Below are 19,827 nucleotides of genomic sequence, written 5' to 3' on the forward strand. Positions count from 1 at the left end.
AATGACATATTTAGAATTTAATAAAACATTTCATGCATTGAAAGGAAGTCCATGGTTTACAAATGCTGTGTATGAGCAAAAAGAAAAATCTTGGTAGAAATAATTCTTCAGTAGTGTCTCTGCATCTGTTAGACTGGCAGTCTCATGGGTGTGTTGGAGAAAGCACGAGTCTTCTTGTCTCCCTGCATGGGAAGAATGTCTGTGATCCAGTATTGGAAGAGTGTAACAACTGCCGCGGTTTCCTCTACAAACACAAGGAGACAGAGCGAAACATTTCAGTTACTGCTGACAACACAAAACCACAGGAACACTCAGTATTTTCACAAAAGACACTCACTTGCTGGTGTATTTTTGGCATAATGCATCAAAATCTGCTTCCTTCCCCCCGCATGTACGTATCCAAACCCCTCACAAGACAAATTCTTTCCTTTTACTCGCTACTGTTAGAAGAATATATTTAGCCTTTGCAGAAAGCAAAATGGACAATACAAAAGGCGGAGCAGTCAATCCAATGTCATTTGTGAGAAACTCCAGGGTGCAGCAAAATATGCTTAAGGGAAATCTGCTTTAGAGCTGCTCCTGCAGCCAATTGATTGCCACTACAAGGGTAGACAGAGTGAGGAGAGCTTTAGTGAATTCACCTGAGGGGCTTTAAAAGCACGCATGCACATGGATTAGCTCCTGCAAGTCATTGAATGTAGGTTACTTTAAAATACCAAATGCTCCCTGAACAAAATGGATGTTATTAAAAAGTTTAATTATTTTAAATTTCCATACTGTGGGGACTGATAAATGTGAAGCGAGATGCAGCAGAAAGGCCGGGGCCTTTGCCTCCAACACTAAGATAAGCTGAGTGGAACTGAACCATAGCAGCCGAATCAAAAGTGCGCCTGCTGTTTAGCTCGACAAACACTCTTCTGCTCCGACACGATCTGCTGGCACACCGGAATTAAAAACAGCAGCATTTAAAAACAGTGAACTGAAGCATGACTCATTATGAGAGAGCTGGGAGTACGGGGGGGTTAGAAAAGCTTTCAGGCAGCTGTGGAGCAGCTGTGTGGAGAGGGGACGGCAGAATCTATTGTGGACTCTAGCAAACTGGTTTTTACACAGCGTCGTCAGGGTTACGGGGAAAGGGCAGACAAGCGTCACTTTGTGGCCGCCGACATGGCATTGGCCTGAATCCTCTGGCTCGTCTCTTGGTCTCATTCTCACACGCCTGCACTTGTGCGCGTGACAGCAGAAAAGTCCCTGCTGATCCTATTATGCAGCCAGCTAGCTATCTAATGCATAAACACACACTCGGCAGATGAAACCGCGTCGGGGGACGTAGGAGCTATTTTGACTGTTGAGAGAGTCGAGGCGAGTTAAAACATGTTAGTTACTCACGGTCAGCTCGAGTATTACCAAGTCAGGGACAGGTACGTACAGGTGAAGGCTGAATGAGACAAGTCAGGGCAGGTAGCCGGCAAACAATCCTAATCGGCGTTTGCCCCCTAACACTGGGAGGCGAGTGTTAACCTGCAGGGACGGGCCCGACGAAGCGCTCGGGGCAGGTTCCAGCAAGAAGAGCCTACTGTAGGCGTGGATGCATGAACCAGTGGGACACAGCATTAAACAGAGGCCTCTCATTCAAAGGAAAAAAGCTCTTTATTTGTGAGTTTTTACTGACCTGCAGACATGCAGGAGGAGTTGCTGCAGAGCTCCTTTAGAGCTTTTTCTAGCTTTTCTGTATCCGTTTGCTGAACAAAGGTCTTGAGACTGTACAGATGCTTCAGGACTGAGTTAGGTTTGCTTCCGCCGTCTATGCCGCCCAGAAGGCCGTCCACTGTAGCAGACAGGTCAGGGATCGTGGAAGCATGCGACGAGGCTGAGGAAGGACAAGTGGTCTGTTAAAAAGAAGCCTTCAACATCAAATTAAGCATTTTATAAAACATCAAAAGGACCAAAAAATGCCTATTTCTTTAATGTATACACGGTGACTCATGCACTGACCAAATATAAAGAAGACTCTTCAACTTTATTTACATTTAAAAAAATAAAAATAAAAAATGAAAAATCAAATAACTTTGTTACTAGTTTCTCTCATTTTTAGTGCTTTTCTAACACGTATGGAAGGCTTTCATTTTCACTGAAAACATGTTTATTTCTCAGTAATGGGCATTTAACAATGCAGTGTAGGATTTTTTGCACATTAGCATCCAAAATATATCCAAATAAACAAAACATTAGAAACTAAAATCACCGTGAGCATTAGGAATGCCTACAAGGTGTAAAACTGAGAACATGAGCTTCATCCATGAAGGCAAGTACAAGTGGTCCCTACTTACAATCTGACAAATACATTTCCATCGTTGTCCTGAGGAAGTCTGACACCTCAGCTGCTCTCCTCTCGTCTTCCTCCTGCCCCTCCTCCTCCTCCTCCTCTCCATCTTTTTGATACGTGAACTCCAGCGCAGCGGCCCGAGGCATCAGACCCATGGAGAGCAGCTTCTGTTTGCGCCGTTTCTTCTTCAGCTTTCGCTTCTTGTTCCTGCTAATTCGCTCGGCCCCCTCATCCCCCGCCGTCTGACTCTGACCTGTGCCGGACTCGCTCCCTGGAGTTGCCTCGTCATTCCCAGAGTCTTGACAAACGGTTGCTTTCTTCTTCCTATTCCTCCTCCTCCTCCGTTGTTCCTCTGCTTCTTGCTCTTCGTCCAGCACTTCGTCGCTCTCGTGGTTGTTCCCCTCTATAAGCAACAACAGATTAAACTCTTCATTAGTTTTAAAAACAGTCTTTAACTGAATCCATGGCAGTGACCTCACGATCCCGTGATCCGGACAGATCGAATTTTAAAAGGTCAGATTGTGTTCACATTGTTAAAGTATGAATCGTGTATCCACCTGCACTCTGGGCGTAATGGCTAAAACAGGAGGTGGGCATTGTCCATTATGGTGAAAGCTGGGAGACTGCTGCTTTCCTTTCAGCCAATCACTGCACAATCTAATTCCACTAATTAGATGCTCCCTCTTTTTCACTGATTGCAGTTCAATCAGCAAAATCATCTGGTGTGGCCTCTGATTGAAAAGACACGGTGAAATCTGCAAGTTCGACCGTCGCTCATTCTGAGCTCGGCAATTTGAGACGTTCCATTAAATAAAAGGGAACATTTAACAGAACAGTGCTCAGGTGATGCACGAGCTTTTACAGTGAAAGGAAATTAACACATTCCTCCCACCTTATGGAAATCATCCTTTAGTTTAGCAGCTTCATTGGGCTTTCCATTTTTCAGCTTTTCTCTTTTGCGATTATCACGTTGCTAAAATCTCTCCGCTGTCACATTACCAAGTGACTAAACCTCAAAGGAGAACCCGTCCACAAACAGCAGTCTTGGATCTTCTCTAGCTTGCCACATCTCCCCTTTCCTTAAAAAACCCACGAAGCACAGAGAGGTCAAAGAAACGAGCTCGCGCTGAATTCTCAGCGACCCGTTTGTGAGCGGTGGACACAAAGCAGTGACAGTGGCAGTGCAGAACTGACCGACATAGTGCAAGGAAAATACAAACCAAGGAAGCTACTGCTCATATCAGACATGCAAATACTCCATTTATCCATTTTTTTTTTTAAATTTAGAAACATTTTAAATTATTATTTTGTGACAGATTAAAATGATAGACTACTTCAAGTCATTATGTTTTTTGTTATATAAATATATTTAAAAGCCAGCCAACCGCAGACATGAGCGAGAGAGATAAATATGAAGTCAGGCCGGCTCGGACGCCGCACGGATCAACAAGGTCTGCGTCAGGTGTTGAGGAACCAGGGCACCCTGACGAGAAGTGGGCTACTGGAACAAGAAGGCATCCGTGGGCAAGATACAAAAACAGGGCGTTGTTGGGATGCTACTACGCAAGTAACCCCAGCGGAAGAGGTTACATGAATAGGATGCGGAGCACTAGGTGCGGTGACTCCCAAGCTAGGCGAGCGGCTCCAACAGATCCCAGGAACAACATAGGAGATCTCTGTCAAGAAGAGCACAGTCCTAGGAACAGCTAAGAGACTGCGCAGGACCCTCAAGCTCCCAGGCCTCGGGTAGAGCAGCGGCCCCCAACCTTTTTTGCGCCACGGAGCGGTTTAATGTCACACAATATTTTCACGGACCGGCCTTTAAGGTGTCGCAGATAAATACAACAAAATAAAATGAAATGCGACAACAACATTGAGAGTAACATCCTCCTCTCTGCCCCTTAATGCTCTCTGGTCGCTATGGTAACGCGTAAATATTTCTTTCAAAATAAGACACACAACTTCAACACGGGAAAAGACCCAGGGAAACCGAGTTAATGATAAAAAAACCTACATTTCACACCCGAGCCTCAACTCTCGCAGCCCGGTACCAAACGACTCAAGGACCGGCCCGGGGGGTTGGGGACCGCTGTGGTATAGGACCTGAGCTTGGAGGACAGACTGCTCGCAGGGCGAGAGGGGAATATATATACACACATATATATATATATATATATGTATGTATATGTATAAAAAGTGTCAAACAATCAGATCACTGTATGCACAAATAATCCCTGCGAGTCACATTCATCTCAATGCTTCTTTTCTTTCCAGTCTGATGTCAGAGTGAATGAATATCCTAATATAATCACCTTAGGCACACTGCTCTGTCTGTGAGCATAGCAGCATGTGCTGTTCAAACCTCTGTTTGTGACAGTCAACCAATCAGAAAGTGACTGGCTTAAGAAGAAGATTTAAAACTGCTATTTTCAGGATGGACTGAAGGATGACAACGGCATGCTACTCTACAGAGTCCAAGAATTTGAAGCTTTAAATGAAAATAACAGTTTAAGATATATTTTCCTTTTGATTGTTCAGAAACAAGATTTTCTCGAGTATCCAAAGAAATCCCAAAATCAGATGAACTAAAACTGATGTCTGCTTCTCAAAACATGTAGAAATTCGGTTCTACATTTTGCAGCTAAAGTGAATGTGAAGAGAGATCTGTTCATTCCAGACGAGGACAGCTTTTCTCTTTCTACACCACATCAAGTACATCAACTCTCCTCTTTGTAAAATATTACACTGAAGCCTTTATGAACCTCCGCAGAACCCAAACTCTAGTTGACCTTAAACAGCTCTCTGGGTTGCAGTTCCCTTGAAGGCTCGCTACCCACTAAATCGAAAATGTGTTCAATTAGGAACTGTTACACTTACGAGTGCAATTAATCAAACTTAACCTTGTCAGTCATTCCAACAGCCACCCTCAGACGATGGTCTGTGTAAGCCAGAAAATCACTTTTTTCACTGAGGTAAAGCAGAAGCTCTTCAGCTAAACGACGGTCTGAGTTACAGAAGATGATGAGTACAGAGGCATGTGTAACGAGCCGGCGCTTTTATTACAGCCTCATCACTTTGGTACTTCATGACAATAGAGAGAGGAGATAAAACAAACAGTCTTTAAATGATCCATATCAAATGCAGAGCATGTGACTCATCCTTGAATACTGCTGCCAGACAGCTCAAATTATCGCAGGTCAAGAAGATTTTAGCTCGGCATAAATCAGCTCACAACTCAGCCTCCAACATGTCATTAATAATAGTTAAATATCTCCTTTATAAATTATGCAAGTTTGCCCCGACAAGCACATTTAATGGGCCTATCGGAGTGAAAACAGAGCCACCCAGGCTCACTCACCATCTGCACAAGTTCTCCTCAGTTAAAGAACGCGACTGATTTTCACTGTCTGTTTCCCCAACTACAGTGGCAGAGACAATCAGAAAGAGTAACTTTATTACTACAGAGCGCCAACCTGGAGGAGGCCCATGACATAAATCTCTCCTAGCTTTATGGTGCACAGTGCCAAGTCCATAAATGTAAGATTATGGGTGACGTACCAGCTGGTTCCTCCACGCTATTTATGCTTTTTAGCTGCTGTAGTGAGACAGATTCCTCTGAATGTATATCATAGTCTGCAGGAGGAGGAAGGACCGTGTACATCCGCCTGCCTGGTTTGGCTGCGCTCGGTCTCTTCACTGCATCTCCTGAGACACACAAGGCAAATAAAGTAAGGCACTGAAACACAAAGAAGGCAGGAACGTGTTAGTAATTATCATGACTTTACCTGAGGCCGTGTCCTCTCCAGAAGCTTTGCTTTTCAGATGTTTCTTTTTGCCTAGAGCTTCTACAATATGTGGTGGGCTCTGTTCCGTCACCGCCTCTTGGACAGCAGGGTAAAGCTTCTGGAGAACTTTTGACTGGAACACTGAGTGACACAAAGACAAGCTGTGTTAACTACGCATATTCAGGCTACATGTGATCTAGTCCATGTTGGAATGAAGCATGAAAACAGGATGTAACCCGCTGACTGTGAAAACTGAAACAGGTGATGTTCATGCTGTTTGTGACTGCAATAACACAGCCTAACAATGAACACTGTGTTTACAAAGTTATTGTGATGCCAAACAGTTAAGATAAACTTAGAGTACACTGCCAGTCTTTAGTTTTAGTCTTTGTCAATTTCCTAAACCGTCAAAACAAGAAGGAAAGGTCAGTGAGTACGTTTATTCAGAACATAGAGGACTGAGATGTCCGCACGATCGTGACCACACAAAAACTAATAAAAGCTGATCAAATATGAATCACCAAAAAACAAAACCTCCTGTCTTCTCAGGTACGTCTTCCAAAGTCAACGAGTGTTTTTAGGGCTTGACAGAGGAGCACGTGCTTTTGTTTACAACACAGAAACCAACTTCACGCGAGATTTAGCTAGCTACGTTATTTAGCTACGTTAGCGAGCTAAAGAGTTACGAGCTGTGTGTGTTTTTCTATGAGATGAGTTATTTCTGGCGGTACTTACCTTCTTTCCTATGTGCCATATTCAAACATCCACCTCAGTCGAAGCAAAGAAAACATGAATTCCAACTCTGCAGTCGGCTAGGAAGTTACTATGCTATCAAGCTAGCTGAGTTAGCTAGCAAGTATGCTACAGCAGCTTTTTAAATGAGCTAGCTTGACGCGCACGTCCCGCTCAACTTAAAGATCAGACATATTCATCTGTCAGTATCATCGCCACAGAGCTCCAGCTTCTTCAGCAAAGCCCACTAACCCAGAGTAATGCGCAAAACTGTTGAACCGCGCACTTCACCAGCCACCACACGCGCACTGTGACGACCAAGAGACTTCGTTTCCTTTTGCGCCAACTTCTATTCAAAATCCGGCCAATTTAAAATGCACGTAGTCCTCACAAACACATGCTCTCTGTATATACTTAATGATATGTATTTACGGGATTACTCGAATCTATTCTTCACATCGGCAGACGAATCAACCTCGTTTATAGTATAATATTCATTAGCCTTGCGTAGTTCAAGGAAAAAGACTCAAGAAGGTCTGGATTTGTAGAGCGAACTTAACAATGACTCCAGCTAAAATGCTTATTATAAAAATCATTATTAGTTATCTGAGAAGGTGTATCATACTACCAAAGCAACATATGTTTTTTAATGTCCACTTTTATTCTTTCCAATGGGCTACAGCGCCCCCTGTGTTTGAAAGCTGTAATAACAGCGGCTTGGGCGTGCGCACACCAAGCCAGCTGTAGGACGGGGTGCAGGCGAGATGAGAATACTAAACAGGCGCCTCATGGCTCAGCATCAGCACCGGGCTGAGTTCAGATTTGCGCACCCATCAAACTTGGCTTGGGACCTCAGCATGTGAACGGGCTTTGCAGGAGGAGGATCCACCTAGAATGTCAGCTCTGAAAAAGGTATTTCCTCCCTGTCTCTCTCTTTTCTTAATCTTTCATCACACATTGAAGTCATGAAATGTGACAATGTGCAGCATTCAAACGTGGCATACAGTCATCTTACAGTAAATGGGAAAATGTATGCAGTGGTGACAAATAGGTGTGTGTGTGTGAGCAGTTCAGTAGCAAGGTTTTCTTAGAAGTGTGGGACTTTTAAGCGGCTGGCTTTCTTTCTTCTTATTATTTTTAAAGCATATTAAGTGTCACAGCGCTGGTTTGTTTAATCATGACCACTGATTACAGTTGCCCAAGTATAATATGATTTCTGCATGCTTTGCATGTGGAATCTGATCACCGCTCCTCTGCTATAGCTCTTGCATGTCATTCCACTTGCATTTATCCCTGAGGAGGCTTGCATGAAGAGCACTTCAGGCAGGAAAAGCTTAGGATAACTTCTCAAACGGATGTTGTGTCAGGTTTGATCTCAACCAGACTCCTCCTTTTGTGCGCTGTCACGTAGTACTGTATGTGCCATGCTGACTGCCGTCTCTGTGGGTGGATGAGCTTCACTGACTGTGTCTGACAGAGCCAAAGCCCGGCACTGGCAACCCTGAATGAGAGTGAAGCTCCAAAAAGCTTGCAAAAAATGAGCCAATGGATGAGTTTACTCTGTAGTAAATTATGCTGATTTAGGTAAACATGTTGCATAATTACTTGCAGTGAACAACACACTGAATAGCACATAAACACCTCCTGCAAGCCCTCTTAATGAACAAGAGCTCATGGTGTAGCAGTCATCCTCTAACTGCGCTGGTCATGCTGAAAAAAAGAACTTGCTAACTGCATGTTTGTGCAAAAAAGAAGCTTGTCATCACTCTCGGTGTACATTGACAAATGGTGTTGTTTAAGACTCAGTGCAGCCACAAGTATTGATGTCTTAGCTCTGACAGATTCCACTGACTGAGCAGCACAAAAAGAAGGAAAGTTGTACAGGACGCCCGCTTCGACACTGCTGCTGAATCCATAGCAAATGCAGACTACTCAGCACGCGCTGTGAGTGACAAAGTGCTGGCTGCCAGCGCTCACATAGTCAGACATCATAATCACAGAGGTGCTAAAAATAGGGGACCATGTTCATTGGAATGCTTCAGAAGCTCAATGGAGTCACTGCTGTTCGCACAAGTGGCTAAAAGTTTTACCAGGATACTCTTCGATGCTGCGCTCCTGTCCTGCTCAATAATACAAAAGCACTTATTTTTAGACAGTAGCGGTCAGCTAGTCTTCCTTCAGTGACACAGCTTCTTGGGTGAGACACTGATGTGTAAGATATAGAGCTGAAGCTGTGTGCATTGCATAGTATAGCAGGCCATATGTGGAAAATGTGATTTCTGAATGTTTTATGTGGGGTCTTTGCAAACTGCCCCATGTTCTCTCATTGAAAACAGCAAGCGGTCTGACACCAAACTAACTGCATGAAATGCAAGTGTCAGTATCTGTTTGTGTGCAGATTTGCATGTGGATATCTAACCATAACCATATATCGTCTGTCCTACCTGTCCGTCCTGGCAGGTGGCAGATGAGAAATGTAAGGTCACCACTGTAAGGCCTGGACTGAAAAATGACATGTCACTTCCCCACCTTTTACCCCATTCACACCGCCACCTCTGCTTTACCCGGCGACAATTCAGCCCTTCAATGAGAGCTCGATGATTCACTGAGAAATCTTTACTCATCCTAACAGGCAATTTCTTTACTTAAAAAGCAGGGTGCCTAATTAAAATCCACTGCCTGCATTTAAAAAAAAAAGTAATTGGAAACTGACACTGTTTTCCTCCCAGAAGCACTTTGAAAATTGAAGGTCGCTTTTTCTTTTTTTGCTTGCATGCACAAGCGTGCACCCGCTTCTGCGCCCACACAAAAGAGTGGCTCGTGTGGACTTTGGCTCCTTGGCAGTGACACGATAAGGCTCTCATAATCTATTTGAAGATGCAGCACAAACTTCTAACGTTGCATTTCTGCATGCAGTGATGTCATTTTGGTGAACACAGAGGCAGAAGAGCAGCGATGAATGTAGACCAGTCTGACTGAAAGTAAACGTTGAAACATTCAGGAGGTTCTTTTCTTATTCATCCGCTCAATGTGACGGATGTGTTTCTGCTTCCCCCTGCATGTCCCAGCATTTTCTCTCACTTTAAGACTTTTTCTTACCTTACCAGCCCGTGCGCACAAATCCAACTTCTTTCCATCTGTTTGCCTCAGTTTTTATACCTCAGTTCATTTTGTGAATGAACCTGTAATAGTTTTGGCTTGAGTAGAGGGATGCAGAGTGAGTGCAGGGGATGGATGAGACGCTGCTTTATGAATATAAAACATGAGGCATGAGATCCAAGTGTGTGTGTGTGTGTGTGTCCTTTGTGTCTGGGGATATCTGTGCATACCTGCAAACCAGCCGCAGTCATTTAATCACCTTTGTGCTGTGGTGGGATAACGCGTACAGACAGGCGTCCCTGAATTCTCCCAGTGCTACTGTACCGACGTGTAGCCCTCAGGCATGGCGAGCCGGTGTTCTGAGTGACCTTTTCTCTCTAGCGGTAAATAGAAATAGTTTGATATCAGCACTGATGACGATTTCTAAAGGTTGTCCTTTGAGAGTTTGCCGAGCAGAGAGTCGAGCGGCTGTGTCTCTTGTCAGTTGTGCGCCTTTGAAACTCTTTGACTAGAGACAAAGGTAAATCATCTCATGCTCTAAATGAAATTATAAATATGTCCCCAAAGACCTCTTGTGTTAACACTCTGTCAAAATATAAAATCTCACACTAATGCAAGAGCATCACACCATCCCATTTCAACTGGTCTCGCCTGTGGAGCGTGGAACTTAATACCATTACAGCTGGCCAAAGTCCCAGCTCTTTACAACCAAATCTTTATTGGGCCTTTTTTCACCAAGCAGTGAACTTGAATATATCAGCTGGGAAAAAGCACCCGGCATTAATGAAGGACAATCAAGGCAGAGCGAGTTTTAACTGGGACAAAGTTTAAGGAATTTGATTAAGAGCCAGAAAAAGTTTAGTGTGGTGAAGCTGTTAGGATATGTTTCTAAACCCAGGCTGCTCAGATTTTCTTTTTAAGTTGCTTTGCTGTAAAAACTCCAAACGCAGGTCTGCAGATAGAGCGAGACAGGAGCAGTGGATGCTGTAGGCTGTTCGTGCCGTGATTACTGTGCATCGTGTTGTTTTCACCTCTGGAGAGTTGTTCTCCAGGTGCTCGGTGCTTAAATGATAAATTAATGCTAAGAAAAGTTTAGTCTGATGTTTACAATGAAATTTATAGTGTAAAGTAAAAGAAACATCTCATGTTAGTTAAGCTGGATTTAAAGTAAGCAGAAGCAAAGCTATAATCTTTTTTTTGTCAGATCAGTTTTATGATAATTGTGAGGAGTGCAAAAGTTTACTGTGTCTGTTCCGTGTGGCGTCTTTCTGTCGGGCTTTCTGACACCCACAGGCTGACTCTGTGCTTTTATGTCAGAAGTCTTTGTCATACATCTGCTCTTGTATACCGACTTATTTGCATTTTACGTAAAGGTATCAAAGCCTGTTTTATATATATATATATATATATAAAGCTTTGTCCTTCATCTGACCCTGCAAACACATCCCTGCAGTTGGTGCCTGTTTTTCTGGCCCCGCCTTTAATTTTCATTTGCATGTGTTCCTCTCTGGTGCCACTAACTTCACCCTGAAGAAGCAAAGTAAAGGTCGCTGTAACAGTGCTTTATTGTTAATTTAACTGAAATATCTGAGTGTATGATATGATACATGTGATATCTACTGATGTGATCACAGGGAGCTTTTAACTATAATATTTACAGTTTCTACCATATCAGGCTTGTGTGGATAGAAGTGACCAAGTAACCTGCTAAATACATGAATTAACATAACTTGGACATGGCCATTTGTTAGGTGATTGCTAGGCAACATGATGATGTAATGTATAATTCAAAGGTCATTTTAGCTTGTTGGAAGGTGATTGTTGGACACATGCAGAGGAGGGTTGGTGGAGATATTAAACATGGAGCTGCAAGACAGGTGGAGAAGACGAAGGCCTCAGAGAAGATTCATGGATGTGTTGAAGGAGGACATGCAGAGTGTTGGTGTGCCAGAGATAGTGTGAGATGGAAGCAGGTGATCCACTGTGGCGACCCCTTAAAGGAGCAGCTGAAGAGGGAGGTGGCTGTTAGGCATAATGATGATGTAATAATGTCTGCTATAGATAAGAACTGTCAGAGGCAGACGATGCACCTGTGTGCCCAGTTTGGTAGCTCAGCTCCTGATGGTGTAGGACGAGTTTGTGGGCAAACAAGCAGAGATTTGGTGTCGTAAAAATATTTTGAACCACGGTAAATCCTGTCTTAAACATATAATAACAACAAATAGATAATAATAATAATAATAATAGTAATAATAGTAATAAATAGATATATTATTATAATATAATAAGAATTATTACTAGGTTAACAAGGGGAAAATTATGTTTTATTTATGTATAATGAAATCTGATGTATCCAATGATAAAAAAAAACATCAGCAGAATGAAGCTACTTTCATACTTTGTTCAAACAGCCGCACTCTCCTCTAATAAAACTATTGCTATAAAACGAATCGTTTCTGCTGAAACTGCTGTTGATTCAGCTCTGTGACCTTACTTTATTCTGTTGTTTACTTGGACTTCATTACACTGGAAGGAGTCTTAAATATGCTGCATGTTTGTGTGTGTCCTAAAAGCCACTGCTGGGAGGTGCAGACCTTATCATCTGCTCAGCCTGTGCACCGCTGCATTTAACCAGATGGAAAGCGAGCAGACAGTGTTCAGGCAGAGCTTTGAAATGGGCTGGAGTGAGTCTGTTTCCCGTCTATCTGCTCAGATCTCCATTAGCTCACCATGAGTTGCACTCTGTCCCTCAGCAGCAGGCGGCAAGATATTCTGTTATATACTGCCACTTGTGATAACTGCCTGTACTAAAGGTAGTGAGTCTTGCAGCATTAGGTTAAGAGTAGTTCAGTGCTCTTTGACATGGTCAGCCTCAGATCACGAGCAGAAGAATGAAATGACAGTGGTGCGCTGGAGCCTGACCTGTTTGGAGGCACGTACACCAGTCCGGTTCAACCGCTGTGAGCTGACAGGTTGTAGGGTACACAGCTCCCAGTGTGGAATAGAAAAGTAGAAGTTCAGCAGTAAAGCTCAGACTTGTTTTTGTCTGTGCAGGTTCTGAGTCATCCAGGTCACAGGCAAGATTAAGACTCGTTTAGGTCAACTTTTCTGATTTCATAACTATACTTTTAGTCAATTATGAAAGCTAGTTCACATCCTCAGCCTCTGTTCTCGTGACGTAGGCTCCGTCAGCATCAGACAAAACAATCTCCCAGACAAATGACGGTACTTCTAAGTCCTGGGGTCATTTACAGAGAGCTGATATCAAAGAAGAACGTTTCTCCACGGATGCTGGGTGGTGTGTGACTCACCTGAGTTGGTCTACTTGATTGTTCATCTCAGTTAATGAGCATGCATTTGGTTATTTCTCTCTTCTTCTGCCACTGTTTCATCAGTGCTTTAACACTGTAAAGTATGCCTTTGTAAGAGGAGGCACGCAGCTCTGTGTCTGCTTTGTCCTAGACGTGAAACTATATTTAAATCAACAAGCTTGAGGTTTAAAGAGAAGCTCTGTTTTTCCCATCATGCAGACATGAAAACAAACAGACACGCACCAAAGAAAAACCTCCCAAAACGAACAGATGCACAGTGCGTTTCTGTAGAAATGATTTCTACTGTCTATAAATTCAATCTTTTCTGTTATTATAACCTGATTATCTCGTGGATTTTTAGATGATTTTATGAAAAAAATGATCAAGTGAAAGCATCGACTGATTTTAGAGCTTTAATCATCTCCACAGAGCTGGTTGTTATAAAAACTGAGCATGAACGATATTGCCAATTGAGGCTTTTTATGTCTCAGTGGGGACTGAGGACTCATGCACAGGATTAGGCCTTTAGTCTTGAGGACAGCGTCTTTCCTCTGACTGAAGCAAGCTGTAAAACAAATGAAGTAATTGATGTAACACGTGATTATAATTACCGGTTTTTATCTAATTAAGGTTATTTTTATGATGTACGTCTGGCGCTGGCATGAATTCAGACCGGCTATTCAAATGTTTGTACATTAGAAAGCAAGTGTGCTTTACGAAACCTGATTATCGATTGTGTGTTTTTTGCAGCTGCCCCAGTTACATGTGTCCGTGGGATTGTTCTGGTGTGTGTAAATCTGTCTTTCTAAAACACAGAACATAAATCCTCTCTTGCGTTCATCTCAACACAAGCTTAAAAAGACAAACAAACAGATGCCTAACGCGTTTTGGTATGTGAAATTCGATGACTTGCTTCCCGACTCCAATCCTTTTAAAGCGTAAATGAGAAGCAAGTACCAAGAGTGTCCCTGACAGCTTGTTTTCCACCCTCCTCCAGAGCGAGTCTCTGCCAGGCAGCCAGCTCCCAGCATTAGTTAAATCTGTGCATCATGCAGCTGTTTTGGGTAATGCAAACCAATAATTCTGTCATAATCTCTGCAGAGCTATCCATTTATATCTGAACTTTCTTTCCCACTTTTACGTGCAGAACCTGGATTACGGAGAATTCAGACTGAGCTGAATGTATGTTCAGTAGGACAAACTACAGTCGCATGTACACAGTAAAATAACTGTCATGAGCAGTTTGTAAGTCCTGGATTTTAGGTCATCCTTGGTTTGCCAGGATTTCGTTTCCAGGTTATTCAGTTCTTGTTATTTTTCATAGTGCTTCTGTAGGTTCTTATGGTTTATTTGACAGCCTTATTATTTGTGTCTGGTCTTTTATATCTTCCATTTTTTGTTGGCTTCTCAGTTATTTTATCGTTTCACGTACTGTTGTGTTTATTGTATTCTTCCAGTTTAATCTGCCTCCCAGTGTTTCCTGTGCATTGTCCCTCTTGTGTCTGTTGGGTTTGGATTTGCTTCCCTTGTCTGATTAGTTGCAGCTGCATTCCCTGGTGTTTCCCATATCCCTAATTACCATGTGTGTTTATAACCCTGTCATCCCACAATTCTTTGATGAATCATTCCTCATCCATCATATACAACAGGTAAAGTACGATCTGAACAAGTCACAGATCTTCTAAGTAAATATATTTCTAAAGCTGATGTTGACGTTAAATTCACCAGATGTCCATAACAGCCCATCTAATCCACATCCACAGAAATCAAACCATAGATGTCCATAAATGAAGTTATGTGTATTTAATAAAGGCTTTGTTGGTCATAACAGCTTCACCTCCTGTAAGGAGTAACGAGTCACACACATTCAGCTCAGGTGTGATTTTTGGCTCGTTCTTCCACACAGTCTGCAGGTTGCTGCAGTTCTCCATGGATTTTCAGTTGAAGTCAGGTCAGGTGATTGGCTCGCCCATTTTAGCAGCTTTATTTTCTTTTTTCTGAAACCAGAGTTTCCTCGGCTGTGTTTGGGATCACTGTCTTGCTGAAACGTCCACCCTCGTTTCATCTTCATCATCCTGTTAGATGGAAGCAGATTTTTATCAAGAATGTCTCCGTACATTTTTCCATTCATCCTTCCTTCAATTATACGCAGCGTGCCAGTGCTGTATGCTGGAAAACAGCCCCTCACCATGACGTTCCCACCTCCAAGCTTTCCTGTTGGTGTTTTGGGGTGGTATTCAGCGCCCTTTCACCTTCAAACATTTTGCATCTAAATGTTCAGTTGTGGTCTCATCTGACCAGACACTATTCTCCCCGTATTTCACAGGCATGTCTAAATGTTGTTCAGCAAACTTTAAACACATGCTTTCCTTTCAGCAGTGGAGTCTTGTGTAGTGAGTGTGCGTACAGGCATGGTGGTTGAGTGTGTTACTTATTTTTTTACTTTGAAATAATTGTACCTGCAGACTGAGGTCTTTCTGTAGCCACAGGTGCTCCTCGGCTCCTGGACTCTCTTGATCACTCTGTTTGAAATCTTGCGGGGAGTGGCTGCTCGTGGTCGGTTTAAGGTGAAATGATGTTCTTTCCACTTCCAGATTATGGCCCCAGCAGTGCTCACTGGAACCTTCAGTAGTTTAGAAACTACAGTTTCTAAACTACGTAGTTTGCACTAAATGGCAGGATTGTGTTCTAATAGCTCAAAGAATTCATGATGTCCCTTTCTTCTTGTGTTCAGCACTTTCCCCTGTGCCATTTCTTATTTTTATTAGACATAACTTAACTTATGGACATCTGTGGTTTGGTTTCTTTTCATGTGTGGACTGGTCGAGTTGTTACTGACATTCAATTTCATGATAACAGCACCTTTTAGAAATATGTTTCCTTAGAAAATTGGTGTTCAATACTTATTCTGCCCACTGTATGTAAACCTCAGTTCTCACATGTTAACTGTTCATTTTTCTGTTTTTAAATAATTTGTGTGAAGAATCGCTGAACATTACAGTAATTTTGGTGTTGGTGGACTGAAAATGTTTATTTTTGGAGATACATGTTCAGGTTATTTCAGAAAGTAATGTTTTTGATTGAAAATCCAAAATTAAGTGTTTGTAATGATGCAGATAATTAGGACATGCCTACCTTTCCTCTGCTAGCAGTAAGTGAATTTCCAAGATAAGAGTATGTCTGCTGCCCTGCTCTTGGATGGATGATGTAGTGTCTTCTTGCTAGCTCATTCAGTGTCTCCTAGAGATGAGCTAGAAGGGTTCATTTCTATTTTTCAGGCTTTTCTCGCTTTTCTTCAAGTACCTTTATATATGCTCCCCCATTTAATTAAAAAGAACATTTATCTGATCTGGCTTGTTCAGTCCCAAAGCAGAGTGAAATAACTCTGCGAGACAGAGCAGCCCGAGATAACGAGTAAGTGCAAATGTAAAGGGATGTTAACATAATGACAAGGAAAAAAATAGAGCTGAAGAAATAAAGAAGAGGCCTGTCGACTGTTAAAGCCATTTCAGGTAACAATCAGCCTGTCAGTCAGATGCAAAGACAAAAAGAGACTGATGGGACCTGCTGAGTCACCGCCAAATCTCAGGTTTTTGTTTACATTCCAAGAGCTTTTTTTCAGATAGAAATCAAGCAATAATAATGCCTGTAATGATATTCAGTGTCGCAGCTGAACAAAGCTGTTATCATTACAAAACCCAGTGATTTTTCAGGTCTGCACACAAATGATTCTGCAGCGTTTCCCAAGAACAAAGCAGTCATTGCCAGAGGACAGGAGATGATAGCAAAACATTTGAAGTTCAGATAAAATCTGAATCGATTAAATTTGTGGTGAATCCTCACAGAATAGATTGTTGGCATAAATTATTGATTAGGTAACAGCCTCAGGCTTTGGAGCAATCTAATAATTGGCTATTGTATAGCAATGGCTGCTAAAACAGATGTCGATGGAGCAGAGCTCCTATTGGTGTCGACACAACCGGATTCACCGATCCCACTGCCACGCTTTACCTTAATGTTTCTGCACCTCCACTGTTGACTCAGAGCTTAAAATGAACCTCCCAGACACAGTTTGCAGAAGAAAGGTTGCAGATAAAGGTGGGAGCTGCTCCTTTTGATGCTAATGATGTGAGAAATGGGTATCTGTTGCTACTCTGTAATTGTGGGTCTCAGCATGGCTCAGTGCATTTCCACTGAGCCCTGAGTTGTTTATCTGCTTTGAGCTGTTGTGATATTAACATTTTTCCATCTCTTCTGCTCTTCCTCTGTTGTTTCCTGGAAGGTGTTGCCAGGCATACTGCAGAAGCATTGCTGTATCTTACCAGACAGGAACGCAGGTAAGGACCTAACAGATGTCCCCCTCTCCACTAATGACACCACTCACACACAGTGCTGAGATAGAAGGAGAGAGCCAGTCTGTGAGAGTAATGAGCAGGCTGCGATCCCGGGGAATGGATACTCAGTGGGGGGGTCATATTTGTCTGCGTGCTCTACATCTCGGAGCTGACACCTTTTTGCTGTCCATGTTTCTCACATAGTGTTGACCTGCCCTGACCTCACTGTTTGGCCATAAACTGCTCACTTTATCCTTCTTACATTAAAGTATTCTTTTCCCAGCTCACTGCTACCCCTAGCAACATTAACATGTGTCAGATCTGATGGGGTTCTCTGTGTGGATTAACTTTCTCTACTTACATGCCTGAGGGAAGGGAAAAGTTGGGGGAGCAGTTGTTGGAACGTGTGATGGTGATGGGCTTCTTCACATCGTTGCAGGTGTGAAGAGGTTGCTGATGAAATTGAAGAGCAGGGAGATATACTCAGGTACCTGGCCGCAGCTTTCACAATAATGACTTTTCTTCTACCTCTGTGTGCGTTTTTCCTTTGGCAGCTCAGCCACGTCTCGACTGCACCGAGACTGCATGCACATGGGCTCCCACACCATCCATCCCACTAACAAAAGCTCGTTAGTGCTACTCTGATGTGAATTTATCAGCACCGTGGACATTTTGACACGTTAACATCAACTCCCTCTGCTGTTATGCACTTTGTACCTTCTGTTTGTCTGACACATGGCTAGAAAGCTACCTGCCTGACTTTTCAAGGTGGGACACACATGCTTAAGAGTAGAGCGAGGGCACAGCAACCTTGGGGAAAGAGAGACCTGGCAACGTACATGTTTCAGGTGATGGCCTGAGTTATAGCTGATCGCTGTGAGTGATTTGTCGCAGCGTGAAATTAATGTTTGATGGTCCATATAGGCAAGATTATCGGCACTTAAGCAGATAAGGAAGTTTACAAACCTGTGAACCACTAGTTGTAGTTTTATTCTGAGCATAAATGTTCCACTCTCATCCACATGATCTCCTTGCTCAAAGGATGCCAGATAGGCGATGCTTGCAGGCGTGTGGCAGCCCTCTTTTTATATTAGGGAAATGTTTTTAAAAAAAAAGAGTCAACGTCCACGTCTTAATAAGTTGCTGTTAGTTGCTTGCAATCACCCCATGAATATGGAGGACCCCCGGGACACACCTGCGCTGGTCTTAGAACAAGGTGTTCTGACACAGTGAGCACACATTAAAATAACCTTATAATAACCTTATTAATATGGATATCTCTGAAACCTTTCCACTGTGACTTCCAGAGACACTTGTCTGGGATACAGAGTTTATTTCATGATGTTTGCATCTGTGTTTGTGTGTCTATAGTACCTCGACAGCAGTATTACTTTCCCTCACAAACTCCATTTCATAAAAAACACAAAAAACAAAACGCGCACACACAGAAAAAAGTCATTGCCTTTCTCTGCAAATGTCTTCGTTCTGAAAGATGGCGCTGTCAAGAAGACACAGTGCAGAGCGCTTCTCCTGAATCCTCAGCGGCGGCACATCAACAAACCTCTGATTTTCTGAAAAGCACCTCCACCAAAGTTCACCAATCATTCAGCCACAGGTTCCATCTCAAATACGAGTCAGAGCTTTTGCAGATTAATGTCTACCTTGGCATCCTGTTTCCATGGCAACGCAGGTTCCGGTGCCAGTAGACGATACTGTATTTTGTCTTTTCTCCAGCGACAGGACGATGTAGTGCTATTGTGATTGCATATGCTAAACAGATGGCATAAATTAATACAGGCAGTGAGTGAGGACGCTCTCCAGCGAGTTCGTCCGTGCTGAGTCGGGCCCGCCTGAGGAGCAGCGTGAGTGGAAACACTCAGTGTAGGGCTTGGATTAGGAGAGCACAGAGTAAGAAGTGCGAATGTTTCTAGGAGGAAGTAATGCCCGTAAAAAGACTGATATCTCCAACTCTTGAATATGATTAAGATGCTGCACTGTGAGTGTGTATGTGTGTGTTTTCGTGTCCTGGTGCTCAGCTCCGCTGTAATTCACTGAGCGAGGGGCGCCCTCTCCTGGGCAGTTTCCCGGCTTGTGGAAATCCACCTTGTCCTCAGAAACACTTTTGTCATCTGTCCCCGGCTTCTGTTCGGTGAAAGCCCGTGCGTAGAAGCTGGAAGGATGAGGCTTATCGTAATCTTAGACTCTCACTGTTATCAGCGTGTCCCTCTGCTCCTGCAGTA

The 19,827-nt window shown here is 43.1% G+C and overlaps 1 protein-coding gene and 1 long non-coding RNA gene across 4 annotated transcripts; one reads left to right on the plus strand and one right to left on the minus strand.

Annotated features, from left to right (window-relative positions):
* On the minus strand, positions 1 to 7,262 carry LOC134646322 (glutamate-rich protein 1). Of its 3 annotated transcripts, none has more exons than XR_010096658.1 (7): positions 6,847 to 7,262; positions 6,112 to 6,252; positions 5,885 to 6,031; positions 2,331 to 2,729; positions 1,673 to 1,870; positions 1,390 to 1,576; positions 136 to 244 (listed from the first exon to the last, which is right to left on the minus strand). XR_010096658.1 is itself a non-coding variant. In XM_063500189.1 (6 exons), the coding sequence occupies exons 1-6, from the start codon at positions 6,863 to 6,865 to the stop codon at positions 129 to 131; spliced, it is 1,020 nt and encodes a 339-aa protein (XP_063356259.1). In that variant the 5' UTR covers positions 6,866 to 7,255; the 3' UTR covers positions 1 to 128. The 3 variants fall into 3 exon arrangements, 1 of the variants encoding a protein (XP_063356259.1); XR_010096657.1 differs by having other exon boundaries at positions 138 to 244; positions 1,430 to 1,576; XM_063500189.1 differs by lacking the exon at positions 1,390 to 1,576 and having other exon boundaries at positions 1 to 244; positions 6,847 to 7,255.
* Positions 7,263 to 7,634: 372 nt separating this feature from the next.
* Positions 7,635 to 18,064, plus strand: LOC134646323 (uncharacterized). Its single transcript, XR_010096659.1, has 3 exons — positions 7,635 to 7,755; positions 17,536 to 17,590; positions 18,027 to 18,064. It is a non-coding gene; the product is annotated as an uncharacterized LOC134646323 (long non-coding RNA).
* The last annotated feature ends 1,763 nt before the right edge of the window (positions 18,065 to 19,827 follow it).

This window comes from Pelmatolapia mariae, linkage group LG16_19 (genome assembly GCF_036321145.2).
Source record: "Pelmatolapia mariae isolate MD_Pm_ZW linkage group LG16_19, Pm_UMD_F_2, whole genome shotgun sequence".
In the NCBI taxonomy this organism is placed as follows: Eukaryota; Metazoa; Chordata; class Actinopteri; order Cichliformes; family Cichlidae; genus Pelmatolapia; species Pelmatolapia mariae.

Bases quoted from the DNA above. Each gene is read 5' to 3' on its own strand.
- LOC134646322 (XM_063500189.1), bottom strand. The intron at 1,871-2,330 runs GTAAGTAGGGAC...GTCCTTCCTCAG, and splicing joins GGAAATGTATTTGTCAGATT to CCTCGTCGCATGCTTCCACG. The intron at 245-1,672 runs GTCAGTAAAAAC...TTGTGTTTGTAG, and splicing joins CTCCTCCTGCATGTCTGCAG to AGGAAACCGCGGCAGTTGTT.